The sequence below is a fragment of the Aspergillus eucalypticola genome, assembly GCF_003184535.1.
Source record: "Aspergillus eucalypticola CBS 122712 chromosome Unknown BO83scaffold_19, whole genome shotgun sequence".
Lineage (NCBI taxonomy): Eukaryota > Fungi > Ascomycota > Eurotiomycetes > Eurotiales > Aspergillaceae > Aspergillus > Aspergillus eucalypticola.
In genome coordinates, this window is record NW_020290293.1 from 57,327 (window position 1) to 72,348 (window position 15,022).

The 15,022-nt window shown below is 40.6% G+C and overlaps 3 protein-coding genes across 3 annotated transcripts; 2 read left to right on the forward strand and 1 right to left on the reverse strand.

Moving 5' to 3' along the window:
- Window positions 1–3,197: 3,197 nt before the first annotated feature.
- On the forward strand, window positions 3,198–6,616 carry BO83DRAFT_400387 (uncharacterized protein; the record flags this gene model as incomplete). Its single annotated transcript, XM_025533392.1, has 6 exons — window positions 3,198–3,214; window positions 3,301–3,555; window positions 3,591–4,091; window positions 4,148–4,207; window positions 4,253–5,366; window positions 6,575–6,616. The coding sequence occupies 6 exons, from the start codon at window positions 3,198–3,200 to the stop codon at window positions 6,614–6,616; spliced, it is 1,989 nt and encodes a 662-aa protein (XP_025386069.1).
- A 2,335-nt stretch (window positions 6,617–8,951) lies between these two features.
- Window positions 8,952–9,917, forward strand: BO83DRAFT_317364 (glycosyltransferase family 32 protein; the record flags this gene model as incomplete). The annotated part of the gene is made up of 1 exon (XM_025527700.1): window positions 8,952–9,917. The coding sequence occupies one exon, from the start codon at window positions 8,952–8,954 to the stop codon at window positions 9,915–9,917; it is 966 nt and encodes a 321-aa protein (XP_025386070.1).
- Window positions 9,918–11,483: 1,566 nt separating this feature from the next.
- Window positions 11,484–12,386, reverse strand: BO83DRAFT_317285 (lipase family protein; the record flags this gene model as incomplete). The annotated part of the gene is made up of 2 exons (XM_025527697.1): window positions 11,484–11,868; window positions 11,926–12,386. The coding sequence occupies 2 exons, from the start codon at window positions 12,384–12,386 to the stop codon at window positions 11,484–11,486; spliced, it is 846 nt and encodes a 281-aa protein (XP_025386071.1).
- Window positions 12,387–15,022: the final 2,636 nt, after the last annotated feature.

Genomic DNA, 15,022 nt, shown 5'->3' on the forward strand with positions numbered 1-15,022 from the left:
AAAATTAAATTCACCTGTTTTCAGAGAAGTATTTAAGTAAATATTTATAACTGAGTTTTTAATATTTTCTATAATTTCTTTATCTGGGTGGCTCAAGTATTAATATTAAAGATAAATATTATCTTTTAATTAAATTAGATTTATACTATTTATATAATTAATTAAATATTTATATTTTGGCTTGTTCACTGGTTCAATTTTTATTTGAAAAATTTACTAATTTTAGCCAATTTTTTATATTTTATTCTATTTAATAAATAGAATATTTTTTTTTCTTTAAATCTGTAAATTTACTGATTTTTATAGATTTTAAGTATATTTTTTCTTAAATTTAATTATAAATTTTCTTCCTTTGCCTTGCCGGCAGAGATAATATTCAAATAAAAGTAAGATATATATATAATATTTTTTAATTTAAATTTAATTAGTTTATTTTGTAGGTAAATAGTGGGAATAAGATAAATTATACTAAATTTCTATACTTTTATATTTATATTACTAACTAAGACAGCTATATTATCATTCACTGGAGTATATTTACTAAAATATTATTAATTATTATAAACATGGGTATCAGACCCTGTATCAAAAATCTAATTATTTTAATAATTTATTGAATTTTTTGATTTTGAAGAATATATTTGCAAAGTAGTAAAAGTAAATAAATCATCTGATTTTTTTTAACTAGAATTATTATTATTTTTTATAAATTTTTTTTTACTTTTTTAAAGATATATTAAAATTTATTATTTTTGCATATTTTTTTGAATTTTTTAATAATTTCTGGGTCTGGCTTTTAATTGGTAAGTCATTTTGCTTGGTTTATATATAAATATTTTTTTAGAAAGTAGATACTATTATTTAATTCTAATTTATAAAGATATCTGGATTATTTCACTAGCTTTAAATAATTAGTAGAATTAGTAGAATTATTAATTTAATTTTTAAAGATTATATTTATAATATTTAGTAAAGATTTTAATTTTTATTTATAATTTCTACTAAATTCTCTGTATCTATGAGTTATCTTATAAAAATCAGAAATTAGCTATAAACTTTTATTTAATTCAGTAATTTTTCCAAACCATATTATTAAAAATATTAATAAAAAGTTTAAGGTTGATTCTAAAAAATTATATTATATATATAAAGATTATAAGACTTCTGATATTTATATCTGTTTATATTTAAAATATAAATTTTCCCATGTAGAAATGTGAATTTCAAGGCTTGAGCGGGATGATATCTATAGTAAATAATATTTTTAGATTAAATCATATTTTCTTGCTTTTATAATAAGTGTTAATTTTTTTTTTAATATTTAAAAAATTTTATATATATTATTTACATCCAGAATCGATTGTTTGTGGAATTAGGATAATAAATTATATATAATTAATAAGATTATTAATATTCTAGTAGAGATTATCTGATATTTTTTAAAAGAGATTTTATAATCTCTTATATAATTATAATAGATTTCTTATTTATTAGCTAATAGATTAATTACTGTTTAAGCTGTTTACTTAATTTATTAAATTTTTAGTTTATTTAATTATTTTAGTATTGCTGGCTTATCTGCAAGATCAGGATTAATATATTATCGAGTAAACCTTTCAGTAGAGATAAACCGGGCTTATAACTATTAAAATCTTATCAGAATCCCCTAGAGAAAATCAGGAAAAGAATAAAGATTAGATAACTTAAAATTATTAGATTAAAAAAAATAGACAGTCTGATATAAAAAGATTTAATATAAAGATAATAATATTTCTTTAATTACTTAGCCAAAGAAGATACAATCAGATAATAATTATAAAATAATAATATAATCAAGTCACATAATACTAGTCCTAAATAGGAAACTAGATATCAATTCATAAATATATAAAGATAAGTATAATTAATAAACTTATTAAAAAAAAGCAATCCTACTGCCTAAATAAAAAAAAATAAATCCTGAGATAAATAATAAATAAATTAAATAACTTAGATAACTTGGAAGACTTAGTCTAAATATTTTAAGTAGAAAGATATAGACTCTATTTATCTTTAATTTACTACTTGTAGTAAATGAATCTAGATCAAAATCATGAATCATTAATAGATAAAGGAATCATAATTAACTGATCAGAATAACACAAGAATCACATGTAAAAGAGGGATTATCAGGATTTCAAGGAATAAGTCTAATCTGCTCTGTAAGCATTGAATATTCCATATGATTTTATATGAGGCATGTGATAACTCTAGATATTCATGGTAACGAGGGTTTTCATATAAATAGGCAAGAGTTTAATTAGTAAGGTAAAAGTGATTTCCAGCCGACATTGATTAATTATATATTAAGTATATACTATAAGCATGTATCTGATTATAACATGTTTTGGTTAAGATTAATTTATATACAGGATTCTATTCAGAAATATTATTATCTTATATAAACTGTCCAAGAATCCTGACTTTCAAGTTTTAATAGTATTCATGAATTACATCATCTTATTTATGAATTTGTACTATATATATATAATCACTTAATTTTGATATGATTAGAAGTATGAGATACAAATCAGTGGCGGGACTGGTGATTAGGAATGTGTTTCGGGTACCCCGGAAGTGCAGTGTCTTCCGCTTGACCGGAGACCTCTCTATCCTGTAAGTTTTTGATGGGGTCTAAATTTTAGTTCATCTCTCTAATTTACATACTTTTATCTTTTTTCTGAAGGATTTCACTGTAGTAGTTTGTTCCTGCCACTGCTGCAACGCAATGGATTGTGATAGTAGAATATAGGAAATATAATAGTATAGATAGACATCTCAATTCTGCCTTTAAGTTTTCTACAGATAGTATCATGCTTAGGACCCCTCCAGGGCGCTAACAACCAGAGCGGATTGATACTAGAGGATCTAGCATAATTTTTTGTAACAACACTCCCAGAAGACGGGGCTAAGCTAGTGAAGTCAGTTCTCTAGCGCTGTCTTTGTGTTGCATAAGCCTATCTATCGGTAATTACTGTTTTCTTTTTATTTTGTGAAAGAGAAATGACTTCCGAGCTCCCGCGAGGCATGGTTATGGATGCTTTTCCTGGATTCCGACTTCAAGGACCATTAAAAATTTTTTTTGACTTATTGATATTGAACGCGAATGCTTCTTACCAGTGTTGGCATTGTTTTCGTTTTGCCTTTTCCTGGGCAAAATGTTGCTGCGATCCAGGTCTGGGACAGTCCAGATGATATTTCTACCGCGGTCCCCTCTGATTGTCAAAATATCCTAATTTACAATATTACTTGCGCGAACAGCCTTGTTACTGCACAGGATGCTGTGAATGGGGCCGCACTGGTTGGGGTGACTGCGAAGACATATTGCATGAAAGAATGTCATGATTCTCTCCAGACCTTCCAGGAGAGCATTCTTTCGGCCTGCGGAAAGAAGGAGTACCAGTTATACAAGAATAGCACGACAACGCAATCGCCCGCGGTGGTAGCTGATGGGTTGGTGTGGGCGTATAACCTAATGTGTATCCAAGACGCGTGTGTACCTCCTGCGGAAAGGCCGTAAAGGCCCTGGAATCGACGCTGACCGAGTCTAGGTCTGGGTACTGTTTGGCTGATCTCTATAATCGGACCAAGGCCCCGTGTTCTGATTGTACCCTGAAATACGGCTCGGTCATGATGAGCTCTGATTACGGACGAAACAAGTTCTCGCCAGCCGCTTTCTCGTCGTTGCTTTCGTCTTGCAGCGTTCCAGTCTCGAGCTATCCATATATCTACACGCCTTTGCCAACGGCGACCATGACGGTATCCACGCCAACAAGCGCAACTTCGACCACCGCCACACCGACTTGTACTGGCCACACCTATATATCGAAAGAAGGGGATACTTGCAAGTCAATTTCGAAAGCTAACTCTGTTAGTACTGACCAGCTTATTAAGGTGAATAAACTTGACTATTCATGCTCAACGCTTGCTTCTGGGACGACGCTCTTCATACAAGACACCTGTACTGTATTCACAGTGCAGCAGAATCAAACATGCAATGATATTGTCAAAGGCCAGTTATTCGGATTGGTACAATTGATAGGATGGAATCTGTATGTTAGCGTACCTTCGACTCGACTATTTCACAGCGGACTCACCAAGCATTCAGAATAATACATCAAACCTGTGATAATCTTGAGTTGATGGTGGGAAGAATTATTTGTATATTGTAAGTCGTGTCCCCCATTGCATGAAGCTGTTCTAATTCAAGTAGACCCCCAGGAGGAGGAGAATTCAGCATCTCTAGTATAAATAAAACATCCAGCGGGCTACTGTCTTCTTTGATTACCTCATGGGTACCAGGAACTCCGGTAATCATAATGGATAATATTACCACTTCTTGGTATTCGCCTATCATTGATCCAAACTACACACCTTCCATTCCCACATTCACGCCAAACGCCACACTTTCAAGCCTCCTCGCTGAACGAACCAAGTACTGCTGGATTACTGCTGAAGATGAGAATAACAGCTTTATCCCAGAAGATGATTTAGCGGATAACTGTTATTCACTTTATGAGAGCTATTGTGATTTGGGCCCTACAGACCCAGTTCCCTCTTTGTTCCCGAGCGCTATTCCCATCAGCTGCACGCCTATCTCGAGCAGTGCCAGCACAACAAATAGCTCTCCAGCAACAACCACCACTTCTGGTATCGCCACCCCAACGCCCACACAGCCAAATGTTACGAACCACTGCACCAAGTTCCATAAGGTGATTGACAGAGACACTTGCGCAACTATTTCTAAGCAATACGGGATATCCCAGGCGAATTTCCTGGAGTGGAACCCAGACGTCGGAGATGATTGCAAGAGTCTTTGGTTAGACTACTACGTCTGTGTTGGCTCGACACCGACGTCTACTCGTGGTACCCCTTCAACCACATCCATCAGTTCAGGCGTGGTCACTCCAACTCCAACCCAGCCAAATATGACGAAAGACTGCACCAAATTTCACAAAGCTGTTGACGGTGACAACTGCGCAACGATATTGGAGGAATACGGGATCTCACAAGCTGATTTCTTGACATGGAACCCAGACGTGGGAGCCGATTGTAAAAACCTGTGGCTTGACAATTATGTCTGCGTGGAGGCCAGCCCAAGCTCCAGTCCCAGCCCTACCATCATACCGAGCTCTTCACCGACATCTGAGGCGACGCCGACACCCACCTTGCCGAATATGGTCGACGGCTGTACTCAGTTTCACAATGTTGAGGATGTAGACATATGTGCAAGTATCGCAAAGCAGTGCGGGATCTCACAGGCTGACTTCCTCGCGTGGAATCCCTATGTGGGTGATGGCTGCAAGAATTTGTGGCTTGGCTACTATGTATGTGTGGGTAAATAGTAGTCTCTTGAGGTCAGGAAAGAACTGTGTTTAGTAGGAGGAGGAAGCCTGTTCAATTGACAGATGTATTGTACTATTTCTAGAGTTTCCAGTAGGTTGTTTTACTCTATGGAAGACACCTTATGGATATCTATCTATCTCTATATCTAGTATCTATCTTCACTCGCCGTGCATAGCCCGCTTACTAGTTCAAGACTACTTGTGACTTTCTCCGAACGGTTCGTCGGTACAATACAAGTACATATAGATAGGACTAGATATACACCTATATACATCAACCACCTGAATGCTACCCTACCCTACTATATCAGCAATCATACATAATAGTCGAAGGGTGTAAAATAAGAACTATCGCAAACCCCATCTATCTATCTATCTATTCATATATTAGATGAAAATGGTCCGCACAGCGCAACGTAGTGGTAGTACCTTTGATATCGATGCGCAAATACAGATAGATATACCGGGTATCGAGCTAGGCCATTGCGAGGAGTGATTGGTATGGACATAGATCTACATGTATCTATCTGTCTATCCTATATCACGAAAACAATACAGTAAAACACGGATATAAGCAACACCCTATATAGGGAATCCTTTATTACTAATAAATTGCTAAGTTCCTGACCGTCCTCCATACAAAATTGCCTATATTGGATGCTCAGAATAGTTAATTTAGATGTTTTTATTTACAATTTATACTAGAATAGACTACTAAAACATAAAAAAATAGAACTTTCTTATTATTTTATATATTTAATAATATTTACAAGTCTCATCTGATCTTATTTTCATTAAATGGTTTAAAATTATATATAATTAGTTGATTACTTCTTTCTCTGTATCCTGTACCTGCGGTAATTTATATATTTTAATGGTATTACCGATTAGATACTAAGAAGATTCATAGCTACAAGACCCAAAAATACATGATTTAATATTAATTTAATATTTTTATATTCGCTAGTATATCAGAAACATAATATTTTTTTTTAAACAAAGTATTAGATACACAATAAAATGATAATTTAGATAGAATATTCGATATAAGCAACATCTCGGTATAAGCAATTTGGTGGCGTGTCTCATATAATTGCTGATAACCGTGTTTTACTGTAATTCTTTAGTTGATGGACCCTACAGAGCAAAAATTCACGGGCACCCGGACACCTGCTTTCCTGTTCTAGTAGGTGAGCAGCGTTGTTCCAAGATCGCGTGACTTGGGTGGCTGAGTAGACAAAACTAGCTATTGGGCCGAACATCAAATCTCAATCCAGGGGTATAAATATAGCGCTGGAATTGATACTCCATTAAGTGGACCAACACTCCCCGCCTTGTGAGAAGGGACGGCGCTATCAGACTGGGGACTTTTGAGTTTCTCCGAGGTTCCACCGCAACAAGAACTTTGAAACAGTAGACAGGATTGATCCATGGACATATATTTTCGCCAGAGGATTAAAGTCTCTGGAATAGATAATTTGATAGGTATAATCATATCTCCACACATTGGTAGAATGCAAGATGCAGTATAGACTTCTGTCGAAGATAGACGTTTCACTGGCCAGGATCATGGTAAAATCTTCCGATCTCAGACCGGTAATCAATATTTCAACCGAGATTCAAAGGCCGTCCCGCTCTTTGAATCAGATCCTGTTGGAGCGGGCATTTACTAAACAATTTATCCGTTACTAGGTATAATTATAGCTACATATTCACTAACATTCTTCTGTATGGCATTGAGGATGCTATCATGACTTTAACTAGCTTATTGAATGTGACTGCCCGGTGCTTTCTCAACCATTGATGTCTTAGAATAGTGGCTACCTATGGAATGGCTACAGTACTGTTTTTTAACTTCATCAGCTGCTAAGATCTGGAGATCTGGAGGGGATAAAACATCCGGCTTCCATACTTAGTCTCCTTCTGACTTTAACAGAGGAGTGTAAATCAATCAACGAATTAATTGTTTCCCAAGGTTATCGCATGGTTCATCCATGACATTTAGAGTTACCGGGAAACACTCGTCTAAGGCTCCAATCAGTATTTTCTACAGTAAGAAAAGGGGCAAGGCCGTGTCGAAGACCTCGATAAATGAAATACATAAGCCAGTCCCAATCCGTATATCTGGGGATTTGACTGGATATGAATCAATGTAAAGAGATACAACCATCACGTGGAGTGCCTACGACGATAGCTTATACATCATGAAGCTACATCCTTAAGTTGAAGGGCAACCATTCCTTGTATTTGTCCAGACTTAGTGGCCAAGCCATACATTCTACAAAATCAGGATAATAACTACGATTGAGCTGATCACCGGTTATTAGCTAACGCATGTTTTCAGACTGCGCAGAGAAATCGCGGGGCCAGCGAGTAAAGTGGAACGTAGTGGGGGGTTTCACACAGAAACAACATGTTTGTCTTCCCAAATTAGCAAAGATTCTGATCTGGCTTGAATGAATCACAACAGTGGTCAGAGTTACAGACGCAGTTGAAAGATTGATAGACCGTACATTCAGTAAATAGAATATAGCAGGTTGCTTCATTACATTCTGCTAGCTTGCAATAGACTGTCCTTCTTACTACTGCGGATACACAGCTACCTATCATTTGATCAGCGATCTCAGCATACTTTCTGAAGTCATGTCAGCTCTGCCGGGGCTCGTGGGCAGGATAAGCTCGATACTTTCCTTAAAACCATGCATTTACAGGGGTAAAATGTCTTACTTGCACTTAACAAGAGCCCGGACACTCGAGAGTCTCTACACGAACCACGCCGTGGGGCCGCAGATGAGTCGGACTGGCAAGTTTGCGGCACAAGAAGACAGAAATTTCCACATTTGGTGTCAATAAAGAAGGTGTGCCTCGGTGATAATACTTTCAAAATCAATATTACGTAGTAATACTTCCTCGCACAAGAACTGCCAGCAATTTTGCATGATTCACGGATAGTCAAAATACATAGACAAGAAATCTGTTGTGTCGTCTACTTCTTGAGCATCTGTGAGCATCCTAATTTAGTCTGTCCAGTCCCTTCCTGTCAACGAAAGGGACAAATCCCAGTCACTCTGGTAGGCGATGGTCTTGGGTGGGCAAGGTGGATTGTCCGAGAGATTTTGGGGTATCAAATTAACACCGATCATCAAGCACAATGGCTTGGATGGCCCTAATACCCAGCCAGGGACGAATAGGATAGAGACAAATGTTATACCTACTGCTTGTCTCAGATGAAAATATTCTCCAATGTTTTTGACCTACTACGATCCTGGGCGATCCTTGGTGCGAAAGCTACTTACTGGTGTGGTTTCCACTCCCCTAAAAAACCCACGCGATAAAAACAGGCCATGATCAACATGAACGTAGGCTGGTACTCATGGAACTCGGACCTTTTTTTGATTCCGATTTCCTGGCCAGTCATGCGCATCAAACGTGGACCAACATTGGAGCAATCCCAGTAGTTAATATCGTTCTGCCATCCCGAGGTAGTGTAACCTTTGCCTTCAACATTCACCCTTCATTCAAAGGCAGACTACCGTCGGAGTGCGAGGTTTTGCAAAAAGGAGCATTATGGGGGTTTTCTTTGGAAGGCCGAGACAGCTTGGTGTCGCAGTGATTTTCTCTGTTATTATCTTTGTTGTTTTTCAAATCATCTATACTGATCAGTTCGCTCTCACCGGAGACTTGACACAGTCTATACAGATAGTGGACGCATGTTCGCCTGATGCACTCGAAGATGTCCATAACGCTCGTCCGCCCCTCGATCCAGTGATACCAAACATTGTCCATCAACTGTGGAAAACAACCGATATCAGTGACTATTCCACCACCATCACCGCGTCTTGTCAATCGTGGAAGGCTATGCTCGAGCCCTCTAACTACACGGTCAAGCTATGGACAGATAATGATGTCCTTGAGCTTATCAAAGCAGATTATGCTTGGATGCTGTCAACATACGAAGGATATCCTCACGATATTCAGCGTGCTGATCTTGCGAGACTGCTCATTGTCCATTCTGAGGGTGGCATTTATTCCGACCTTGACGTAAACCCCAAGTCGGCTGAGCGTATTCGATGCCTCCAGAGACTCCGATTTCAAGCTATTTTCTCCCCAACGGCGGGCACACTCGGCCTCAGTAACCATTTCTTTATGGCTAGGCCTGGATCGCCATTCCTGGAATGGGCGCTTTACGAGGCCAAGCGGCGGAATAGCAGGCTTGTATCACGAGGCATACTCCTCCCGTACCTACAGGTATTCTGGTCCACGGGCCCGATGATGGTAACGGCAGCGTTCAGGAAATACGCATGGCTATATAATACCCCTCGACTCGATATAGGGCTGCTGAACGACGGGTTTAGTGGCTCAGTGGTACAACATGCTGCAGGGCGGTCCTGGCAAGGTGTGGACGGCAGGGCGCTGAATTATATCGCGGATCAGGCCGGACTAGGGCTCATATTAAGAGCGGTCGCATGCTTTTCTGCAGTGGCAGGACTCATATTTATGGCTAAAAGATACAATACTAGAGTCCCTAGGTGACGAGGTGAAAGCGTGGGTCATTACATTGTTTCTGTTTCATTCTATCAAGGCTTCAGCTGCAGACTTTGAAATGATGCATTATTGTCTGGATAAACATCTTGCGCGCCTTACTACCTTTCAACGAAGAAGTCCAGATGGGGGTGTGTAAAGACTGTGTCTGGTAAAATGTCTAAAGGAATGGAATGTCTTGACAGGGTACGCAGAAGTAAAAAGAAAAGATTTTCCAGGAGCTCTGAGCTTTCACTTAGGATATAACCTTAAATATGATGATTCAAAGCTGGCTCTCTCTTGTGGAAAAAAAGAGACTTTGGGAAGATCTGAGATGGCTGTCTGCAAAGAATGGGTAACGGGTAATCTGAAGCGGCTTCGTCAAAGACAATCATGGCTATCCTACTCCGCTTAATATGATAGGCTTGTTTGCGAGGAGTAGGCGCGAAAGAGTCTAGGCATCCTACATCAAGTCCTGCCGAAGATTCTTTACGTCCAGGGCTTGCAGAGTAAAGGTATGTCTCCAAAATTAATGTAGATGGCGTGAGGAAATCGGATTAATATGGAATGCCTCCCACCTGGAAGAGAGCCCTGCGCCTTGCCTACAGAATCTGTATCGCAGTAATACGAACAACCTTCGTATTGGGAAAAGCATTAAGGCCACGAACAACCCATCCAGGACCGACGTGGAAGTATGGACGCTCTCATGATCTCGGAATTTGCACAATTCATTTTGCCGCCGACGGATGAATCCTTACATGTGGTAAGAGGCGGCGGGTCAAGCTTGGCATTTGAACAGAATTGGCCACGGTCTCATCTCATGCTGCACACGACGTAATCGATTTACTAACCCTCCGCCATCGGCATATCTTCGTAAAACTGAGATTGGAAATCCCAATATAGGGCTTTCTCAACGTTATCAGCAGGGATCTGGGTCGCGATCACGACAACGTCGAGATATACCGGCTTATGACATAGAGGCGACGTGTAGTCAACTCCTCGAGACGGTGAAGAAGCCCGGGAACCTACCTCTTTACAGGTAACCCCATATACATGTGTTGTCCTTGTAGGATAGCTAGGCTTAAACGAGACTGAACGCCCCACTCATCATTAAGACCATGGTAGAGCTAGCTTTTCGCAGCGCAAACGAGATCTGAAAGGTTGCTGCTTCTTTATGGGATCATATAGCGATGCATTTGGGCTGTATTCATACTAAGTACTACCTTAAAATGGAATTGGTGTGTTCTGACTGTGCTAGACTGAAAGGGTTGAATTTAAACGGGACTGATACATTTCGCTCACATTCAAGGGGTCTATCAGGTGACACAGTCTACGATGGGTTTAAGAGGATAAGGTGTTTAGAGATATCTGTCATTTACTTTAGACATATAATCACAATCAAAAGAGAAAGGCAACCTCATGGGTTATGATGAGGGTAACCATGTCTATTCACGAAAGGAACTTATTACATCTCCTGATTTACCGGAAAAGTGTGCTTCGGGTATACGTACAGTACATGCATGCCCTCTCCAGGACATCCATCTTTCCTGGTACAGTCGGAGAGGCTGAATTGACTGATCACCATGTACAGGCTCCGCTCGTCATCCCAAAATAAGTCGTGTGCGCATTATTTACACCCTGTCCGCCCTGGGCCTCACAGCACTGCACTTCATCCCCAGTGCAGACAAATGTGTTCTGGGCGCTGTAAGGATCAACGCTCCAGTACTCTATACCGCCATGGGCGTACCCCTGCCCCGCCGGGGGCAAGTTTGGGATGCCGTCGTTTGCATGAGTGACCCGGAAATACTGCGTCGTATCTGGGCTCGAAGCTTGGAAGGCATCGTTCATGTACGACGCGAAGGCCTGATTGCCGCTGCGCGGTTCGCCGAAGGTGTACAGGCGGATGTTATCGTATGTCGCAGACAGCTGGGCGGCAGTGAGTGTTGCCAGGGACGCTCCGAGACTATCGTAGAGTTAGTGAGTATTATACACTCAATTGAAAGAGGTCACGAGGGCATACCTGTGGCCCGTCACAGTCAGCGCATAGTCCGGATACTGGCTAATCTGCTGTTGGACGAGCGACTCGACTTGGTCCTGGACGGAGACCCATCCAATATAATATCCACCGTGTACTTCGCAACCGTTGCATTGGGGTAGGGTGTCGAAAGGGGTGAGGGTGTAGTTAGTATCGAGTTGTAGATTCGTATCACTGCCAGTGCCACGGAAGACAGTGATGATCTCTTTACTGCTGTCGTCGCGGAGGATCCATCCGTTGATGTCAGTTTGAGAGTTGTAAATCTTCTCTCCCTTGATAATAGTCGACGGAATGTTGCACAGGTCGGCGTAGGCAGCTTGGGAGATGGTGGCCATTTCGACTAAACGGCTGTAGAGGTCTTCGGAGATGCCCTGCGTAGAGGCTGCTATAGCGTGCCCTGCAGTCACCGCAACGGCGAGAGCGTGTTTTGCAAAGAATTGCTTCATGTTGAAATACATGCGCCTGGATGTGCTTAAAATTAGGTCAATGAGTAGTATGAGATGTCTGTTTTTGGATGAGTGTTTGTGAAGGGATCTATCTCTTAAATAAACCACTGGAAGACTAATTTAGCAAAAAGACAAGAAACATCCTACGATCGTTTCGTATCCCCTGACTTTATGTCGTATAACAACATGCTGACATGGCTTCTAAGTATACTCGGCAGGCATATCTCGAGCCGTAGCCGAGAGATGTAACAATGGGGTCCCGAAATCAACTTGTTTCATGTGCGAAATTGCGCGCGACTGACATTACTAGAGGGTCTGCATGATGCCCACTCCTGTCAGCTCCTGATTCAATACATCGGAGCTCATCATCAAACTACGCCGGAGCTTCTGTCCTTTTCCAATATGGATATTCCGAAGACTTAGATATTCCGCCGTAGATTCCCCGAAGTATGTCCGACGCAGATCACTGTAACCCTCAACGTTTCGGCAAATACTACTGCCGATATCGACACCACCATGAATGTTCGAGTGTTTTAGAGTGGAACGAGTAGAAAATGGCCTTTAAGGGTCCAAGCTCGTGCATCGGTATGGTGTCCACGGGACCCACTGGTGGACCCCCAAGCAATTCGAATATTTATATATTTCCAGATGAGAATACTATAACCATCTAATGTAGTCTGATTGTCAAGGCATAGTAAAAAATGATAAGGTGAAGGCCAGATCAAGCGGCTTAGACATTGGTCCTTATTAATCTGGATAACCTGGAAGGGACATTATAGGCAGAATGTAAAATACTATCTTTTTGAGTATTACGCTGTTCAGCTACGAGGCAAATCGATGTAAACATACATAGTCTATAGGTAGCTATGTCTGCGTCTTAGTTTTCTAACTTTGACAGGCTATACATCTGTCTCAATGCCCCGGCGAGGGAGGCTATAGTGCTGGCAGCCAAAGTTCTCTCAAAGAAGCAAGATACCGGTAAATTGTGTCAGTATATACAGCACAACAATATCTCGATCCCAAATTGGCACCCATCTATAAAATTGAGTGTTTGAGAAACAAAGAAGAACATATGTATTCAAACCCCTTTCATCTGTATAAGTAGATACAGTTTGACTTGGGAATACTATCTCATGATACGGTTGCTGGTCTGCCACTTATAAATCAACAAAGACTCCAGTTCTGCCCGGTTGTCGTAGTTGATAACACTATAACCGGGCCGTGTCCGAAGCAAGAGACTAGTCCCCCTGCTTCTAATTTCACATAGTGTCTTATTTTCTTGTTTGCTTCCTCCTTTCTTTGCATGTTGAGTAGCTTGTATGGCTTATAGTAAATAAGACATAAATCGTCTCTCTCTACACCAAACACTCGGAGCGAAGGCAAGACAGTCCCATAACCTCAGCCACTAGGAGCAAACCCAAGGCCAAAATGAGTAGCATGATATCGTATTCACCCCCAGCTTCCAAAGTGTTTCTGGTCCTCCTAGCACCTGCCTAACATAGTAAAACCACTCTGGAATCACAAATTACACAGTTCATTTGGACCGAAAGGCCATCACAGCAGTGGTGAAAGTGACAAGAGTGCTTATGGGATTAGATAACACTCCGCAAATGCCCACCGCCTCTGAATAGTGGAAACAATCATTAGTAACGGTGTCATTGACAACATTGGAAAGTGCAGCATAGCCTGAACCACGAGTCCAGATGGCCGGCGTAGTCCCTACCGGACGCCATTTACGGCACGTCAGGGACGATAATGATCGTCTCTATATCTAAAATATACCGGAGACACTGAGGCTGGTAGGCCAAAATTTGCATCCTTCTTCATGTCTATTGTCGGCATGGTTGCAAATTCCAAGTCATGCAAGTTCAAGTCCGACTATCAGATTGTCAACATTACGATGACTTTATCGGTACTTTACAACGCACGAGACAATGACTTCGCTATTATTCTTAGCCCCACAAGGATCGGCGTACCGCATAGTTGTCTTCTTCGAGACACGGCACGTAGAAGGACGAGAGCTAGCATGTCTGAGACCGGTCTAAAATAGTACGCTTGGCATTATGTAACTAAGTGATTGAAGTGAAAGCCTTGGTGTCCAAATGCCTGTCACATGTTACTCGAGGAAGGGTTCTACTATAGTACAGTACTAATGTCCACTGAGCCTTCGGAGGGCCGATCGTCATGGAGTACATGTGCCGCTCTTAAACAGTAGCAGTTACACCTCCAAAAATAGACAACCAAGAGAACCTTTGTCTAGCTATTCACGGTGAGATCCCGGGACGATTAGATCAGGGTCCAGGGCCCAGACTTCGGATAGCCTTGGCTTGTGGAAGCTACTGCCACATCGATTACTAAGATTAACAAGGTGGAATCTGAACGACCTATTTAGGCGTTTCTGTAAGCCGAACCAAGGTAATGTTTCTGTTACGCACCCTCTCTATTGAAAGCGTATACTTCCGTAAAGAGGAACGAAAGCTAATGCAGCAGAGGAAAGGTCGGTTAGAATGATTGGATTGAGGTTGTAAACAACTAGGAACATGCGAGCAAGCAGGGTAGGATGGCGAAGTAGAGGGGGTGGTTCCTCGGGAGGCGAGGAAGGCGCTCCTGCCGCCTGGGCCGGATCAATCTAGGTC